Source organism: Patagioenas fasciata, chromosome Z (assembly GCF_037038585.1).
Source record: "Patagioenas fasciata isolate bPatFas1 chromosome Z, bPatFas1.hap1, whole genome shotgun sequence".
Lineage (NCBI taxonomy): Eukaryota > Metazoa > Chordata > Aves > Columbiformes > Columbidae > Patagioenas > Patagioenas fasciata.
In genome coordinates, this window is record NC_092560.1 from 44340846 (window position 1) to 44360978 (window position 20133).

Below are 20133 nucleotides of genomic sequence, written 5' to 3' on the forward strand. Positions count from 1 at the left end.
CAGGAGGTTCCGTCCAAACATGAGGAGAAACTTCTTTACTTTGAGGGTGCCAAAGCACTGGAACAGGCTGCCCAGAGAGGTTGTGGAGTTCAACCTTTGAAAGTCAGAATGCCGCCCAAGAGGCGGAAAGCAGGGCAGGCAGCTGCGGGTGCCACCGCCTGCGGCCACATCTCCCACCCACCCACCCATTGAGCCCACACAGCCGCTGTCCCCCAGAGACATGCGGACCGGCAGCTGACGAGCCTGGTCACACGCACAGCAGCGTCGGGGTACGGTGGGATCCCCGGCGGCGAGGGAAGCCCCGCCCACCCCCTCCAATCCGCACTCCAGCTCACGCCGGGCCCCGCCCCGCCCGCACGTGACCACAGCACAGCGGGGCGGGCTGCCCGCCGGCGCCTCCATGGCAGCGGGGAGTGCTGGGTGCCAGCGCTTCCACTTCCGGCGGTCAGAGCGCGGAAGGGCACGTTCGCGCTGAGGCTGCGCCGCGCGGCAGCGAGCTCGGGGCCCGCGCCGGGAGGTGGAGGTGACATGTGGCCGCCGCCGCTGGCCTGGCTCCTGGCGGGCCTGCTGTTGGCTGCCCGTTGCCGGGAGGCTGCGGCGGCGGCCCCTTCCCCCGACAGTGCCGCGGCCGCTTCCCCGCGCCCCACAGAGGTGGCCGACGTGGGCGCCACGCGAAGCAGCAGCAGCCGCCTGGCCGAGGTGTCGGCGCCGCCCGAGCAGGGCCAGCCCATGACCCAGCGCGCTCTGTCCGTGCTGGTGCTGGCCAGCGCCGCCCTCGTCGTCTACTTCGTGATCCGGACCGTCCGGTGAGAGCGCCGGCTGGCGCGCTGTCGCGGGGAGCGGGCCGTAGGGCGGCAGCTGCTGCCCCCTCCGGCCCTTTGGGGTGCGTCGCGCGCGCCGAGGGGGCCGGGTCGCGCCCTGCTCGCGGCAGTCGGTGGAGTAGCCGTGGAGTAGCCTCACGGTCCCGGGTCGGGGCCGGCGGGCAGGGCCTGTCCCCGCTGGCTGAGGTCTCTGTGAAACTCCTGGTGCCGCTTCCTCCTCGCACCTGGGTGGAAAGGTGCCGAGTCGGGCTCTGCTCGCCGCAGTGATAACCCTGATCAGTGCTGGGCCTTTCCTGCCTCCCTCCTGTTCTCTTCAAGTGGAGTTGTCACTGCTGATCAGTCCACCTGAATCTTTTGATTTTGTACATTCCGTGGATTATTTTTGTCCCGTTGGCAAACTTCTGTCTCACTGAGCTACTAAATGTGCCCATATCTCCTTCTTTGTCATTAAACATCTTTTGTGCTTTCTTTTTAAGTCAACTTCTCTACTTCACACTTTCTTAACAAAAGGGCCCTTACGAAGTTGGCACTACCAGTCATCTGCCTTAATATTTCTTATGGAATCTATTGACTGTATAAGTCTATGTGCTTTTGAAGTTGATTACAGTGTTTGTCACTGTGTTTTGTTGTCCTTGCAGTTTACTTGCTCTCTCTTATGCTTCAACTGTGAACTCTTCTGGGCAAGGTCCAAATGTGTGATTATGTATAAAGCACATTCATTATGCAGCAAGTTCTTTATGTACTTTTCATTGTAGTTAGATGTAGTGGTGGATGGTGAATCTACTACCTTCATAATTTATTCCAGAAAGATAGCTGAAAGACAGTGGTCTGTGTGAGGCACGTACTAAGATGTGCAGTCCAGGTAACCTAGGATGTCTTGAATGCGCCATGGCTCCTACAGATCATTCTTGAGCAGCCTTCAATCTTTTGTGTTTTCAGAGCCATATGACTTTCATTGAAGGTGGTACCCTGAAAATACGTTTTATAAAAATTTTTGTGTAAGCTGATACAACTTTGCTAATGTTGCTGACACTTAACATCTCTCCACGTAGGAGATGAATTTTGGTTGGGAATGGTTATGTAAAGTACAGCAATGTCCCATCAGCCTTCTCAAATATGGTGTTGCTGATGATCCAATTTCTCTCTCAGGAAACAAAATTTCATTTCTAGCTTTGTATAGAGACTTGTTTGAACAGCCTGATTATGGTTGAGCTGCTCGTGTCTCTGCTTCGCCTAATACATTTAGAAGTTTAGTTTGGGAGGTATTGTCAGTGGTTGTGGCAACTGAAATGGGCAATCATAGGGTGGCAGAGGCTGACACGCAGCTCTAGTTTAATTTTCTGCTCATGACAGGGCCATTTCCAGTAGGTTGCTCAGCTTTTGTACGTTTGAATTTTAAACATCTCTAATGATGCAGATTCTACAACCTCTCTGGGCCACATGTTTCTGTGTTTTACCACTCTTAGAGTAAGAAAGTGTTGGGTTTTTTTTGTTTTGTTTTTTGTTTGTTTGTTTGTTTTTTTCTGTTGGTGCTGTTACTGTTTTATGGATTTCTTCAGTCACTTTAGTGAAAAAGGTTTTTATTGTAGTGAAGCCTTAGTCTTTTCTAGATTCCATTGGATTGGAGGTCCTGCTTGCGCACACTTGTTCTGCTGCAGCAGCTGATTTTGCCAATTTAAATAGAAGGTTTTGGCTTTTATGGGTTTTAATTCTGGTATATCTCAAACTCATTTTATAACAAATTTGCAAAGAATAAGGTATGAAACACCAAGATCATTCAGCCAGTCCATCGGGGCTAGGAATAAGAGAAGGACACAATGATGCCTTGTTCAGTCTACTAGTGTAGTTGTATTGCCATTTTCGCTTCTTAGTTTTGATACTTATATAAAATGCCTTATGTGTGTGATTGCCCTTCATGATGTACAGAAAGGTTAGATTTACAATTCGTATGTCTTTTTGGTTTTTCTTCCTATTACTCTGTCTGGAGAGGTGGCCTTTTTTTTTTTTTTAATTGATTGTTTGTTTTCTTAACTTAAAACCTATTGCAGACAAAGGTCTTATTCTGTGTTTATGTAGGAAGAAGTGCATGGCCTTAAATCTTCAGTCTTCCTGAGATGATGGGAGAACAGATGTAGCAGATGAGGTGAAATGGCCCTATTTTTTTTAGAGAAAATCATGCTACGTAAGGCATCCAAAATATGTTTATGTGAACTACGTGTCATGATTTTACTTTAAAACAAATTTCTAGGAAGTCGCTTATAAGCCCTTTGAAGGGTGATTACTGAATGTCTTTCATAGATGTGACAGATGTAGCTCACACATGCCTTTTGCAGAAGAAAAGCTCAATTAACTTCAAGAAAAACTTTATAAGGATACCTTTTGTAGTGGACATAGCTCATAGTTCAGGAAAAAGTAATTCGGTTTAAAATGTGCATTAGTGCAGAAAGTAAAGTAACTATACTATATTTTATGAAACACAAGATATGCAAAAACTTTTAGATGTAACTATCCAAGCACTGTGTCAACTTTGGGACAGGTAAAACTTAGTTCTGTCACACAGACTGTTACTGAAATCTTCATGATACTTTTGCTGTGCTATAACTTATCCAGCTATTTGAAAGTAGTCTGTCTTTGGAACCATTGAGCAAGAAAATCTGAGTTTCACTTTTGAGAAAGCACATACTGGCCCATAATTAAGACTTGTCTGTAGGTTGAGGTGATGGGAGAGCTATGATTTCCTTGGTACATACTTCTCAGAATCTTCTAAAGTATTGTGAAACCAACGGGTGACAAGCAGGTTGGTTTATTGTAGTTTACTAACTGCAAAAAGCTTCTAGTAGAAAGACACTTTACCTAAAAAGACAGGGTGATTAGCAATTGCTACTTTATTGAACTGATCTTGTTTAAAGTGTTTCTGACTTTCAGCAAGGGTAGTACCTTACACTTGGGCAGATTAAGATAATGTAATACAGCTTGTTTGTTCTTCTCTTACATAGGTGGAAATTACCAGAGGAAAATGTCATTTTGTTCTAGCATTTCTTTTTAACATTTAGACATATTTATATGTTAAGCTTGCAGTTTGCAATAAGTATGCCATATATGATGTGTGTAATCATGATAGAAGTTCGATATATGTATTGTGAGTCCTGGTCAATCTTTTAATCTGAGTAATGCTGTTAGACCAGTGCTGCTGTATTTGTCAGTCTTGTTTTAGGAAAAGGTATTGCTGATTATGATCCTAGAGTGGAACTTCACTGATGGCACAGTATGGATTTATCCCAGCCTTTTAAATGTAATTTAAGTTTCTTGAATGTGCATGGAGTGGAATCATGACAGTAGAATGAGGAAGTTTTGAACTTTTTGGAAAGCATTTACAGACTTGATTAATACCACAAGCTTTTATCTGTGATTGTTAGAATTGAAATCCACCTGTTTGAGAAGAAAACAAAAAATCTGTTTTCCTTTTGTTTGGCTAGATTTTTCTCTAATGTATACAGTGTTTTTTTTTCCTTTCTGGTAAAGTCTAAGGACATAATAGGTTGTTTCAGGTTATGTTTACATCTTCTTTGTTCAGTGTTCCTTAAAATGTTATTTGGTGACTGTTTAAGTTACATCAGCTTATAAGCAACCATTATACTGCAAATCCTACAATGCCGTGTTCTACACAGAAAATACACAGAAGGGTCATTGAAAAAAATATTTCACACAATTATTATGCTAAATTCATTTTCTGGGTGGAATTAAGAGCAAGTATTGCTGTGACTCTTTTACTTGGTATCAAATTCAGGTAAGAATTGTGTTTGAACTGTCACGTTGCTTGAAGGAAGTTTACCTCTTTTAATTGAAATAGTATTTGACACTGAAAATATGGCAGTTTTTCAAGATACACATGATCACTGTGTTGGTACACAAAACTAAATCAGTGAGTTGTCAAGACTTCGTGTAAAAGTGAAAATTCTTTCATGTAAGATACCTTGCCCTATTACTTTTTGCTCTTTAATGGTTCTTCTGCCATTGCTTGGTGCAGATGTGTTCAGTAGAGGTTTGTATTTGATACAGCAGATGAGCATTCAGAAAACTTACAGACATTTAATTGAGAATACCTTTTTGTGTAAGGAAGTTATGGGATCTAAGCTAATATTTAACTGCCTTAGATGACTGAGATTTTGAGATTTCTGTCAGCAGTCAGTTTTGAAATTGTGTCCCCCTGCAAAAGAAGGTCCCATGCTATGTAGTGACTGTTTTTTACCTTACTCTGTGGAGTTTTTTTAACTCTTCCCACCCTCCCAAGTCCCTTGCAGTTTTATGTTTCTTTAGGCACTGGATATTCTTTTAACTTGACCTGCTGTTTTATTTCAGTTCTCATTTTCTTAGCATACTTTCTGCCTTGTGTGTGGGTTTGTGTGTTTTTTTTTACACCGACGTTTATTAGTTTCTCTAATTAAGCTCTTGGTACAACACCACTATCTATGCCAACTCTGATGTTAGTCAGATAATATCTGTTTTGGATTCCTCTGCTACTGTTAGCTGTATTTGAGGAGGGATTAGGGCTGAGCATGTAGAAATATAACATTAATTTTTAAAATACTTTTGAATTTAAATTTTAAATTTTCATAACTTTATAATTTTAGACCCCAAGGTATCCTTAGTAACTACAGAGATAAAAAATTATTTATAAAACAGTACTAGCTTTAATGAAATGGGGATTTTGTCCTAGGTTTTCTTCCTAACAGTCATAGGGTAAAAGGTTTTAAGTTAGTTTTTGTTAACAGTGATTGACACTGCTCTAGTGTCATAGTTACGACCACACATGTAAATTGCATAAACATTTCCACTATTCTTTTATAGTTTTTTGACTAATCTGTTCACTGACATCCAATGGAATGCACCTCTCACAGGAGAGGAAAAGGATTTTTGCTTGGGAGCTAGCAGGGCTGATGGGTAGGGCTTTAAACTAGATTGGAAGGGGCAAGGGAGCAGTACCAGGCCAGTCAGTGTTGAGCAGTGGGATGATACACCAAAGCTTGAGGAGCTGTGTTACAGTGAGATTCCTCAGACTGCACCAGAAGGTGAAGGGCACAATGAAGCACACTTGAAGTGCTTCTGTGCTAATGCACACAGCATGAGGAAAAAGCAAGATGAACTAAAAGCCTTGGCCCAGTTCCATGGGTGTGATATAATTGGCATTAGTGAAACCTGGTGGGATGAGTCCTGTGACTGGTGTGCCATGACAGATGGCTACAGGCTATTCAGAAGGGACAGGCAGGGTAGGAGAGGTGGAGGGGTGGCACTCTATGTAGTGGAGGGGCTGGAGTGCATGGAGCTGACAGCTGATCATGGCAAAGTTAAGAGCCTTTGGGTGAGGATTAAGGGTCATACAAAGTGGATGTCGTCGTGGGAGTCTACAATAGGCCACCCAGCCAGGATGACAGCACTGATGAGTTATTCTTTAAAGAACTAAGCAAAGCCTCCAAGTCATCTGCCCTTGTTCTTATGGGGGACTTCAACTTGCCAGATGTCAACTGGGAATATCGCACAGCTGGCACAAACAGGTCCAGAAGACTACTAAAGCACCTGGACAATAACTTCTTGTACAGGTACTAAGGCAACCAACCAGGAAAAGTGCCTTCCTAGATTTGATACTAACTAACAGAGAGGATCTTGTAGGTGAAGTGACAATTGGTGACTGCCTTGGCCACAGTGACCATGAAGCAGTTAGGTTCAAAATGTATACTAATAGGAGAAAAACTCACAGCAGGACCTCAACTCTGGATATGAGGAAAGCAGACTTCAGGTTGCTCAGAGAACTACTTAGGTTCTCTGTGAAGAAGCTTTTGAAGGTGCTGGGGTCCATCAGTGTTGGTTGCTTTTTAAGTACCATCTCCTAAAAGCACATGACCAGGCAATTCCAAAATGTTGAAAATTTAGCAGGCGAGGCAAAAAGCCAGCTAGGCTGAGCAGGGATCTTCTGAAACTATGGTGAAAAAAAAAATTGTATGGTCAGTGGAAGCAAGGCCAGATGTCATGGGAGGACTGCAGGGATGCTGCTCACCACTCTAGGAAGGAAATTTGTGTGGCCAAAGTTCAATTAGAATTGAAGTTGGCCAATACAGTGAGGGACAATAAAAAGGGCTTTTCAAATATGTTAATGGCAAAAGGCAAATCAGAAATAATGTTGGCCTATTACTTGATGAGCATGGTCACCTTATAAACAGGGACATAGACAAAGCCAAAATGTTTAATGCCTTCTTTGCCTTCGTCTTCAACACCAAAGATGGACTTGGGGCTCCCATAACCCTGGGCTAGAGAACCATGTGTCTTGCCCTGCTCAGTGGGGTGAGGGCAGAGTTAACTATTGAATGCTTTGTGTGGTTACCTGGAGTAACGACTGTTACTTGAGAGGTTCAATTAAGTCACAAATTTACTAAAAACTCAGTAGAATTACAGTGAATATGTGTAACTTAGAGTAATGGTAATTACTTGATGTTAAATAAAATAATGAATTTACTTAAAACTCGGTGGATTTACAGCAAATAGTGTCTTGGCAAAAGTTTTAACTGTATCATAAAACTTAACAAGACTTCAACAAGACGAAAATGATATTACCCTTAAATGCCCAGAAGAATAAACTTAGAAGGAAAGAGAAAAGAGAGAGAGACAGATATGAGAAGAAAGGTAAGATTTCACCACTCATTGGTCCACCGTTGGTCTCTGTAGCTCTGGTGGGGGAATGCGGTGAAACTTCAGGGTGATGAGTATCATCAGTCGCCAGTAATGCTGTACAGCCCGTCACACCACACACACACACACACACACACACACACACACACACACACACACACACACACACACACACACACATGCATATATGTCTGGAGTGAGGCACTTTTATGCTTTAGTTCATTTGCATGTGAGATAGGAGAGGGTGGCTCATCTCTTCCCTCTGCTAGCTTTTCATGCAAATTAAGGAGATTGTTCCAGAAATAGATCGGTGGTCTTGCCAGTTGTCTCAAAAGTGCCTAGACGTGAATTGTTTTGTCCTCTAGGGGTAGGTAGCTGGTGGTTCATGATTCCTCCTAGTGATCAATGATTGCTGAATGACCCTGCCTTGGTTCCAACTCGCTTAACTAGGAATGAGGAGTAGGACCTTCACAAACAGTGCTAATTGTCTTGATCTCAAAAATGTATGTCTTTGTTTTGCAAGACCTTGAAGAAATAGACACAAGTGCTATCTCCACAGCACTTTATTGCTGTCAGAAGTTACAAAAAAAGGCATAACATATACCATTAACGGGTCATTTGTTTTGCAAAGGATGGGGTGCACTTCAAGGCTGTCACACCATGGTTGCAAGAACAATGAACTCCCAATCAGTCCAGAAATTGCATGGGATTTGCTGCTTCAGCTACATGCCTAAAAGTCTATGTACCCTGATATAATTCATCCAATGGTACTTAAAGAGCTGACTGATGTCATAGCGAGAGCTCTCTCCCTGATTTTTCAATACTTCTGGGAGTCTGGAGAGGCCCCAATTGACTGGAAGCTGGCAAACAGTTTCCCAATCTATAATAAGGGCAACAGAGATGACCTTGGGAGCTACAGGCCTGTCAGCCTCACTACTCTGCCTCAAAATTATGGAAAAGATTATTCTAGGAACCACTGATAAACATCTGAATGGCAGTGCAATCATTGGTTCCATCCAGAACGGGTTCATGAGGGCAAAGTCCTGCTTGACCAACTTAATTTCTTTCTATGGCAAGGTTACCCACCTTTTTGGCCAAGAGAAGTCTGTTGATGTGATCATTTTGGATTTCAGTAAAGCCTTTGATACTGTCTCTCACAGTATCCTCCTGGACCATGTCCAGCATACAGCTGGGTAAAGTGGGAGAGCTGTTGGCTGACAGGTCAGGCTCAAAGGCTTGTAGTAAATGGGGTTATGTCGGGATGATGACCAGTGACCAGTCCAGAAGAGGGCTATGAAGTTGGTGAAGGGTTTGGAGGGAAGTCGTATGAGGAGCAGCAAAAGTCATTTGGTTTGTTCAGCCTGGAGAATAGGACACTAAGAGGAGACCTCATCGCTGTCTACAGCTTCCTCACAAGGGGTGGAGGAAGGGTAGGCACTGATCTCTTCTCTCTAGTGACTGATGACAGAACCCTAGGGAATGGCAGGAATATGTGCCAGGGAAGGTTTAGGTTGAACATGAGGAAAATCTTCACCCAGAGCGTGGTGGAGCTCCCCAGGGAGGTGTCACGGCCACAAGCCTGGCAGTGTTCAAGAAGAGACTGGACAACACCCTCAGACACATGGTGTGAACTGTGGGATTGTCATATGCAGGGGCAGGAGTTGGACTCGATGATCCTCATGGGTCCCTTCCAACTCAGGATGTTCTATGATTCAGTGATTCTATTCAACTTCTTTTTATGTTGAGGACCAAAGGCCGGATGCAATGAGGGAAGAAAATGGGAGGAACTTTGTCTTGAACTGAAAGGTGAAATTTGCATCTTTTTTATTAGCCTTAGCTTTAAACAATAAAGTTAGGTACTTGAAGTTGTGCTAAAGCACTTAGCAGCTGTTTGAAACAGATTGTTGAAACAATCTGTTGTTTCAAATCGTAGTTGAGGGTGGAAGGAATGATCATGCTGATCATTTCTTTTTATAATATCAGAAGTTGGAGCACTTTGAAGAAACGTATTTTGTACCCTTCCCATCCTAACAAGGTTTAGTTTTCTTCTTAGTTGCAAAAGGAGGTCTAATTCACTGGAATATGGTCTAAACCAAGACTGGATGCTCCTGTGTGTTCTTTCAAATTTGCCTTGGTCTGAAAAGGTGAATGATTTTCCAAGAAGCACATTAGAAATATTATTTAAGCACACCATAGTTCAGGACAGAATCTGAAGCTGAAAGTCTCGATATCACGTTTGATATCTCTTAGCAAGTAGTTAAAGCGGTACCTCACTGTGGAGCAGAGAGCTGATTATGCACAGTCTAATAATAGTATAATATACATAAATAGTAATTTTTATTAATAGTTCTGAAATATCCATTATCGAAATTCCTGAATGTTGTAAACACCTTTCCTAGTCACCTAGCATGAGTTTGTAAGTTCTGGAGTTTCTAAAAGGAAGGGCTACTATCACCTTTGAGTTTAGCGCTCAATGTCTAGAAAGCAGATTTTTATTTTTTTAAGTCAACTTTCAGGTAGCTGCTGCTTGCTAGTATACAGTAACTAAAAGTGCCTGTCAGCATTTTGTAAACAGATGAGTTTGTGTAGTTTTTGCTGAGGGGCTAGTGATCTGGATTCCTCATCCTTAACCTGAGCAAGGCATATTTGATGTATGTAGGAATAGTTCTGTAAAGTGAAATGAAATGTTTCAGTGTGCATGGGGTTTACATCAGACCCAGGCCCAGGCAGAGAAGCCATGGCAAGTGCGAAAAGCAGATGCAGTCTGTTCATCTGTGATGAGTGCTGTGCTTTAATCCTGAAATGTGAATCACTGACTTTTCCTTCCGTGTTTTATGAAGCATACAAGACATTGACTCTACAAGTTCTCTCTTATTCCAAAGTGTAATTATAAACAGTGTTTTTGACTTGATAGCTATAAAAGACTTCGCGAATTATGATAAAAGGTTTCGATGTCGCTCATGACTTGTGTTATATGGCTGCAATCACTTTGTTGAGTTTGTCTCTGATTTGATCTGCTGTGCTATAGAGACACGTAAAACACATAAAGAATATGTAGCTAGACATTTTTTTTCTCATTGTAGGATCTACTAGAAGTAGCTTTTGCATGTATTTCTACCTAGCTCTTGCATTTATCTACCAAATGTCTGTATAAGATTTTTGTTTTCATGAGAGCAATTGCATACGAAACTATAGATGACATTCTTATTGTCTTTCATAATTTCATGTACACTTTTGACACTTAGAATTGTTGGACCTCCACATTTCGTAAAGCTAAGTGTGTACACTTAGCATATATTGAGTTTTAGAATTTATAAGTACCAGTATAGATATATTTTAAAGGATGATTTTCTTACATAGTTGCAATAGAAAGTAGAGATTAATTTATAGAACTTAAATATTTTAAAATACATTTCAGGCTCAGAAGGCGAAACAGAAAAACCCGAAGATATGGAGTTTTGGATACAAACATAGAAAACATGGAACTGACCCCATTAGAGCAAGATGATGAGGATGACGATACAACACTGTTTGTTGCCAATCATCCTCGAAGGTTTGTATACAGAAGCCAAATGTACTTCTAGCAATAGAAGTGAAGGAGTATGGATGATAAGCAGTTTCACTGAGAAAGCTCACTACTGTGTTTTGTATGCATGTAGTTGGAGAAGGGATCACTTGAATTTTAAATGGGAAAGAATTTAGTGGGCAGGAAGATAAAAACCATTTGTCTTCAGCATGTGAGTTCCCGAGAAATGGAGAGGAAGGTAGGATATTTTTGTTACAAATACAGTGTGGTTGTTGAAGCTTATGTAAAAGCTGACAAATTTTACCTTTCTTTCTATCTTATTTTTTCTGTTTAATTTTTTTTTATTTTGGAGCCTCCTCAGTTTTTCCTGTGTATTCTCTCGCATGAGTTCCGCTTCCACCAGCTTCTTCCTGCTTTCTCATTGCTGAAGTAGTCAGCAGTTAATTGATGATAATCCTGCACGAAGATTCAGATTTAGTACTGCTGCATAGACAGGTTCATATTCTTAAATCACTCTCTGAAACTAGATACAGGAAAGTTTTGTTATATTTCCTTGCTGTCCTTAAATGTTATGATCAATTCAAAATTACTGTTCTTACTCAGTTCTCTTCAAACTTTAAAAAGTTTTCCTTGTTGAGTAATGCAATCACACTCACTGCACAAGCAAAGACATAGTAAAAGCTTTGATAGAATTGACATAATGAGGAATACTGTCAAGTTTCAGAGGAGACAAAATGATGAATTCTGCCAGTCACACTGTGAATCTGAATAAAAGTCTCAAGCAAAACAATTCAACAAATGATGTGTCAGATTAATTAAAAGTAGTGGAGTACTAAGTCAGATGTTCTGCTGTTTATTAGGAAACAACTTTGGATGCAGTTCTGGAACTTGAAGCAAAAGGTTCCGTCTTTTTTTAACTTTGTCTCCTTAGGGGAAATATTTCAGATTAAAGTCACTCTTTCCTTTTTCTCGCCTCCATGCATTAGAATAAACTACTTGGAATATCTCCACTTACCACTCCTCTGTATTAGAGAGTCATGTGACACGGTTACCACATGTTACTAATCTTATTCCAGTATACATTATGTCTATTACCTAATAGGTAATTGTCATTATATCCAGGAATTCCCTCAGTGTCTCTCATAGATATTTTAAATTATCTTGTTACTACATGCGCTTATAAGACTTTGAGGTATTTGATGACCAGCAAACATGATATTTCTCATAAATATTTATTTACAGGAGTCTCAAGTAATCTTTTTACTAGGAAAGGACATGATAATGTGCCTAGTTATCATCATTAACAAACAGTATTATACAATTAACAACAGTGTCTTCATGTTATGGACGTTACTTCATGCTCTTGTATGCTTATTTGGAGATTAAGCGTGGTTATATTTGTTGTTAAGCTTCAAGGACCTGATTATGTCTCAAGAGCAATATTTTATCCAAAGGGACTATACAGAAGGCAGAAAAACTACAATGTATTTGCCATCACAGAAACATGGTGTGACGACTCTTGGAACTGGAGTGGTGCATTAGATTGCTATAAACTCTTTAAAAGGGACAGGCAAGGAAGGAGAGGAGGTGGGGTAGCCCAGTATGCCAGGGCGTGTTTTGATTGTCTGGAACTTGATGAGGGTGATTATAAGATTGAGTGTCTATGAGTGAGAATCAAGGGGAAGGGCAACAAGGTGGACTACCTGGTGTTATAGACCACTCAAGCAGAATGAAGAGTCAGATGCATATTTTGCAGGCAGCTGGGAGAAGTCTCCCAGTCACTAGCCCTTGTTCTTATGGGGGACTTCAACTTAACAGATGTCTGCAGGAAGTACAACTCAGCGAAGAGGAAGCACTGTTAGTGAGCCTACTAGAGAAGTCGCCCCACTGGACCTGTTGTTTGTGAACAGAGAAGGACCTCTTGGTAACGTATTGATTGGAGGTTGCCTTGGGCATAGGGATCATGAAATGTCTGAGTTTTCCATTCTTGGAGAAGTAAGGAGGGCGATCAGCAGAACTCATACCTTGGACTTCTGAAGGGCAGACTTTGATCTGTTTAGGAGGCTGGTTGGCAGAGTTCCTTGGGAGGCAGTGCTGATGGACAAAGGAGTCCAGGAAGGCTGGTCAGTCTTCATGAAGGAAATGTTAGAGGTGCAGGAGCAGGCTGTTTTCATGTGCCAAAAAGCGAGCCAGTGGGGAAGAAGACCATCCTGGCTGAATAGAGACCTGCAGCTGGAACTTGGTGATAAAAGGAGAATTTATAACCTTTGGAAGGAGGGGCAGGCTACTCAAGAGGAATACAAGAATGCTGGTGAAGTTATGTAGGGACAAAATTTTAAGGGCCAAAGCCCAGCTAGAGCTAAGCCTGGCTACTGCTGTAAAAGGCAACAAGATATATTTCTGTAAGTATATCAGCAACAAAAGCATGGCTAAGGAGAATCTCCATCCCCTGATGGGTGTGGGGGGGAACACAGTAACAGAGGATGAGGGAAAGGCTGAGGTGCTAAATACCTTCTTTGCCTCAGTCTTTAATAGTCAGAACAGTTGTGCTCCAGGTACCCAGCCTCCTGAGCCAGGAGACAGGAATGGGGTGAAGAATGAAGAGCTAACAATCCAAGGGAAATGGTTACTGCTAGACCACGTAGACACCCACAAGTCTATGGAGCCAGATGGGATCCGTCCAAGGATGCTGAGGGAGCTGGTGGAGGTGATGACTAAGCCACTTTCCGTTATCTATCAGCAATCTTGGCTAGCTGGGGAGGTTGCAGATGACTGGAAGTTGGCTAATGTGAATACCCATCTACAAGAAGGGACAGAAGAATGATCTGGGGAACTACAGACCTGTTAGTCTGTCCTTGGTGCTGGGCAAGGTCATGGAGCAGATCATCGTGGGTGCCATCACATGGCAGATGCAGCAAAACCATGCGATCAGGCCCAGTCAACATGGGTTTATGAAAGGCAAGTCCTGCTTGACCACTCTGGTCTCCTTCTGTGACAAGATGACCCACCTAGTAGATGAGGCGAAGTATCCAAAGGTGTTGTGTCCTTAGACATCAGTAAAGCCTTCGACACCGTATGCCACAGTATTCTCCTGGAGAAGCTAGCAGCTCGTGGCCTGGATGGGTGTACTCCTTGCTGGCTGAAGAACTGGATGGCTGGCCAGGTCTAAGCACCTAGTGGTGAATGGAGCCAAATCCAGTTTGCAGCCAGTCATGAGTGCTGTGCCCCAGGGCTCAGTATTGGGACCAGTTCTGTTTAATCTCTTTATCAATTATCTGGATGGGGGGATTGTGAGCACCTTCAGTACGTTTGCAGACAATACCAAATTGGGTGGGAGTGTTGATCTGCTTCATGGTAGGAAGTCCATACAGAGGGATCTGGACCAGCTGGATTGATGGGCAGAGGCCAGTTGTATGAAGTTTAACAAGGTGAAGTGCCGGGTCCTGCACTTGGGTCACAGCAACCCCATGCAACAGTACAAATCTGGGGAAAAGTGGCTGGAAAGCTGCCTTGTGGAAAAGGGCCTGGCGATGTTGGTTGACAGCCATCTGAATGTGAACCAGCAGTATGCCCAGGTGGCTAAAAAGGCCAAGAGCATCCTGGCTTGTGTCAGGAATAGTGTGGCCACTAGAGAAGTGATTGTGCCACTGTACTCACCACTAGTGAGGCTCTACCTTGAATACTGTGTTCAGTTTTTGGCTTCTCACTATAGGAAAGACGTTGAGGTAGAAGAGAGAGTGCAGAGGAGGGCGATGAAGCTGGTGAGGGGTCTGGAGCACAAGTCTTATGAGGAGCGGTTGAGAGATCTAGGGCTGTTTAACCTGGAGAAAAGGAGGCTGAAGGGAGACCTTATCGCTCTCTGCAACTACCTGAAAGGAGGCTGTAGCATGGAGGGTGTTGATCTCTTCTCCCAAGTAGCAAGTGATAGGACAAGAGGAAATGGCCTCAAATTATGCCAGGCAAGGTTACTGTATACTAGCATAAACAAGATTGTATTTTTGAAGTCTGAAGCTGCAAAACCACTCTGAAGTGTCGAAGTGATTTTTTCTGTTTCTCTAAACTTCTTTGCATTCCTTAAAACATAAGCATTAAAAATCCCAGAGGTAAGATCACTAAAATGATGTCAAAGGTTTTCAGAATGCAGATTTCTGATTTTTTTTTTTCCCTGTACATTTCTACATACTTCAGTTTGATGGAGAAAAAGTTTCCATTCAAGTGTTTTATTGTAGAAGTAGCTAATATGGACAGTACTTTTAAATTGTTCCAAATCCATTTTGCGATCATATACTTTGGGTCTCTTATGGAATAACTGAATTATGTAAAACAGATAGATAGTGTTTTTATCTGGCTTACATAATTCAGTTATTTCATTCTTGTGTATTTAATTCTTGTCCCTGAAAGGATATATACAGATGAAACAGTAGTAAAATTAGAAGAAAATGAGGTATGGTTTAGGTAGAGCTCCTTATTTTTATCTTAATTTCCCCTTTTTGCCACAGACATGCTGGGGTGGTGCTGGGGTGAATGAATTTATGCTTGTTAACTGCCTATCAATCTAAAGAGAAACCTGAGAGAGCTGTTTCAAGAACCCTATTTATATCTATCGTGGTTATTCAATCAGATAATATTCTGTTCGTTCCCTTTCAAAATTTGCCTTTGAAACTCATACTCATTGAAGTAGTTGTCCTATGGATTGCCCTACCTCTGGTCCCAGTATGGATTTTGTCAAATTATGTCCTAAATTAATGTTTTTACCACAATTCTTTCTATATTCTATGGTTGAAACTAATTTGGTTTTATGGTTAAGAAATTAACTTGCATTAAAGCAAACTCTTTGTAATTACAGACAGTAGGCTTCGAGCTGCTCTTGCCCTAAACTGTGATAACTACAAAAAAAATAACACTGTTAGTGTTGTAGTTGGAAAACAAACAAACAAACAAACAAAAACCACATCAGAAAAAAACCCCTGTCCTTATTCCCAAAAACTCAACCTCTCTTTAAAGTACTTAAGTACTCTCTTCAAAGTACCACAATAAATCATAATTTAGTTTAGGTATACCAGACAATTTGGAAGTATTTGAAAGCAGATTACTGATCCAGACCACTTAAAAAATAGTCCTTTGGATGACAGACAGTACAAACAGTTCAAATACATTAGTAGTGTTTAATTTAGCTGTTGGCATAGCTATTTTAAGATAAAACAAGTATTTGTTTTATTAGATACAGTTCCTCACACGCTGTGGTATCTTGTTGGTGAAAGAACTTCTCAAGTAGTATTTTATTTTAAAAACGTCAGCTGAAGAGACAATACCTGATGTTTTGGTCATGTCCAAAGAGCCCAGAAAAAGCGGAGAGAAAATTGGCATGTCACATTTGAACATACCATAGGCTGGAGTAACTATGTAGTGATGTAACTTGTGGTGTAGACATAGCTTTATTTCTGCCCTGAGGGGCTGCAAAATTACCTAAAATTTGATGGTTTTAGCAGAGGAGATAATAATGTCAGCATCTTAGACAAACTGCAAGAAAAGTAATTGTATTGGAGTGACAGAGTGATCTAACCAAACTTAACTGCAACACATTTCTGATAACTTGCTGAGGAAGACTGACTAACCAGATCAAAAGTAATATGTTCAGAAGAGAGTAGCTGTAGATAATAAAGGAAGAAGGTGTTAGTGTTTCAAGATATCTCAGAAAGTGTTTAAGTTATCAAAGAAAACAAAGACTTCAGTTATGTTTAGTTGATAATGTGAATATACTCCATTTATATGCATGTTGAGAGATCACTGTGTTCTCCTTTATGGGGAGAAGCTCTCAAAATTTTAAAAGTTACTTTTTATCTTGAAACAGTGCTTGTGTTTAGGAAAACAGCAGTGCTGAATGATGTGAATGCACTCCACAAATCTCTATGAAACACCTTGATAAAATGCTGTTCAAACTTTACAAAACAAAGGCATTGATAGGAAGGAAGTTTGAAAACTAATGTAGAGTACTTAAAAAAAAAAAAATCCTTAGTTGGGAGTGTATTTTTTCCAGTTAATTTATTTTCCCTTGTTTCAACTAAGTCTTTTGTGTCTGCACCTGAGGCTTAAAAATCAGTCTTCATGTCACTGCTTAACCAAGAATGACCAATGGGAGTACAAAATACCAAAGTACTCAGAGAATTGCTGAGGACAACTCAATGATAATGATAGTCACATAGTCTCAGTAGATGTCATTACACCTTATCCTGAGGCTTGCAGTAATTCAGAGATATGGGGTTTTGTTTGTTTGGTTTGGTTTGTTTGTTTTTTTAAGGTAGCATAAATATTCTGTCAGGCTTGGAGCGACTATTTAGGGAACAAAGAAAAGGGGCTCTTAATGATTTTTGAATTTAGTCCTTTGAGGACTGGGTTAGGGAGCAATTAGGCAATCTGGACATCCATAAATCCATGGGTCAGGATGGGATGCACACGTGGGTGCTGAGGGAGCTGGCTGAAGTCATTGCTGGACCACTCTCCATCATCTTTGCCAAGTCTTGGGAAATGAGAGAGATGCCTGAGGACTGGAGAAAAGCAGATATCACTCCAGTCTTCAAAAAGGGCAAGAAAGAGGACCCGGGTAACTATAGACAGGTCAGCCTCACCTCCATCCCTGAGAAACTGATGGAACAACTTATCCTTGGTGTCATCTCAAGGCATGTCAGGGATAAGAGGATCATTAGGGGCAGTCAGCATGGCTTCACCAAGGGGAAGTCGTGCTTGACCAACCTCATTGACTTTTATGAGGACATAACAAGATGGATGGATGATGGCAGAGCGATGGATGGATGATGGCAGAGCTGTGGATGTGGTCTGTCTTGACTTCAGTAAGGCATTTGACACAGTCTCGCAGAGCATCTTTACAGCTAAACTAAGGGATTGTGGTGTGGACGAGCAAGTAGTGAGGCGGACTGCAAACTGGCTGAAGGAAAGAAACCAGAGAGTCGTGGTCAATGGGGCAGAGTCTAGTTGGAGGCCTGTATCTAGTGGAGTGCCTCAAGGGTCAGTACTGGGGCCTGCGTTATTCAATATATTCATCAATGATTTGGATGAGGGAATAGAGTGTACTATCAGCAAGTTTGTTGATGACACCAAGCTGGGAGGAGTGGCTGACACACCAGAAGGTTGTGCTGCCATCCAGTGAGACCTGGACAGGTTGGAGAGTTGGGTGGGGAAAAATTTAATGAAATATAACAAGGGCAAGTGTAGAGTATTGCATCTGGGTAGCAACAACCCCAGGTTCCAGTATAAGTTGGGGAATGACCTATTAGAGAGCAGCGTATGGGAAAGGGACCTGGGGGTCCTGGTGGACAGCAGGATGACCATGAGCCAACACTGTGCCCTTGTGGCCAGGAAGGCCAGTGGGGTGTATTAGAAGAGGAGTGGTTAGTAGATCGAGAGAGGTTCTCCTTCCCCTCTACTCTGCCCTGGTAAGACCACACATGGAATATTGTGTTCAGTTCTGGGCACCTCAGTTCAAGAAGGACAGGGAACTGCTAGAGAGAGTCCAGGGCAGGGCAACAAAGATGGAGTGGAGCATCTCCTTTATGAGGAAAGGCCGAGGGAACTGGGTCTCTTTAGCTTGGAGAAGAGGAGACTGAGGGGTGACCTTATTAAATTTTACAAATATATAAAGGGTGAGTGTCATAATGACGGAGCCAGGCTCTTCTCGGTGACAACCAATGATAGGACAAGGGGCAATGGGTACAAACTGGAACACAAGAGGTTCCACTTGAATTTGAGAGGAAACTTCTTCTCAGTGAGGGTAACAGAACACTGGAACAGGCTGCCCAGTGGGATTGTGGAGTCTTCTGCTCTGGAGACATTCAAAACCCGCCTGGACGCCCTCCTGTGTAACCTCATCCAGGTGTCTGGACTAGATGATCATTCGAGGTCCCTTCCAATCCCTAATGTTCTGTGATTTGTTAATTAAATCACAGTTGCAGTTTTGCTTGACTACAGTCAACAATCAGCTTATTCAGTTCATCAGATTCTTACCTTCATAACTCATAATGGAAGGCACTAAAAAACTAAATGCAGTTATAAGAATTTTTTATCTACATGTTCAGGTGCATTCATACACGTTTGTTATGGGCACTAAATTATGCAAGTATTGTTCTGTATAGCAAATAGTTGTCTCTTTTTTCCTTCTTTCTGTATGACCTGTTAATAGACTGCAGTAGTATCCACTCTGCTTTCATTTTTCTTAGCTAAAAATCAAAACTTTTTTAAGGTTATAATCTAGGCATAGAAATCCCTATAGACTTGTTTTGGATTAGCTGGTAAGTGTATCTGAGTCTTTCCAAAGCTAGTCAGAGAACCTGACTTATTTCCTAAAATCAGCATAGTGGCGTTAGTATGCTAGCGTGCTGATATGGTTATTACTTGAGTGTTGCTGTTTTCTTTCAGAGCCATATGGAAAAAAGTTCACAGTGCGTTCTGTTGTAACGTATGTGCATTTTAAGTGTACCCCCACCATTGTAGCTAGTCGCTGTGCCTCTTCAGTCTGGGGCAGCTTACCTGGATGGGATGTTCTAGCCATTTTGTTCATAGCATACTATTACATGTTGAAGTTTGAAATTCTAACCTTTGGTCTCTCACCATTCAACTGTACCTGCATGTCAACTGAAGTATGGTATCCTAATATCACGTCTTTGTTTTTCAAAGGTGTATCCCACTAATAGTTTACAATCAATCCTCATTAAATCACTTTATACACAAACTACTTGCTGTACTGCAAGGCACAAGGAAAAGCAGTTATTCTGTTTTTGATAACATTCCAGTTATGGAATGCTACTGAAGTTTGAATAGGAACTCGGGAGCCTTGGAAGTTTAAAAATATATCCAACGTGGTGAAAACCCAGGTTTTTGTAAGTGAGCTGTCTATTTGGGAGGTCTAAATGAATGGAGTTTTATGGCTCTTTGCTTCCCAGTAATATGGTAACTATGAGGTTTTACAGGCAAATTTAATAATAAAATGTTACATCTCATTTTTTTGGTCATGTTTGATCTTCAACAATGTAGGCTAAAGTTCTCCTTGAAACAGGGCATTTCAGATTAATATATCCGTTTCTTCTGTTGTAG

At 41.7% G+C, this 20133-nt stretch overlaps 1 protein-coding gene across 14 annotated transcripts in view; it reads left to right on the forward strand.

Moving 5' to 3' along the window:
* The first annotated feature begins 391 nt into the window (after positions 1 to 391).
* The window catches only part of FAM174A (family with sequence similarity 174 member A), a 94776-nt gene continuing 75034 nt past the window's right edge, over positions 392 to 20133 (forward strand). For 3 of the 14 annotated variants that reach the window (XR_011736686.1, XR_011736687.1, XM_071802669.1), the window contains exons 1-2: positions 395 to 806; positions 10921 to 11055. Coding sequence is in view for 10 of the 14 variants with exons in the window: in XM_071802669.1 (XP_071658770.1) it covers positions 529 to 806; positions 10921 to 11055 (413 nt within the window). In the remaining 4 variants the exon portion in view is untranslated. Of the gene's footprint in view, positions 807 to 10920; positions 11056 to 12846; positions 20124 to 20133 lie in introns of those variants that run through there. The other 11 variants (XM_071802667.1, XM_071802668.1, XM_071802671.1 and 8 more) reach the window with 9 other exon arrangements.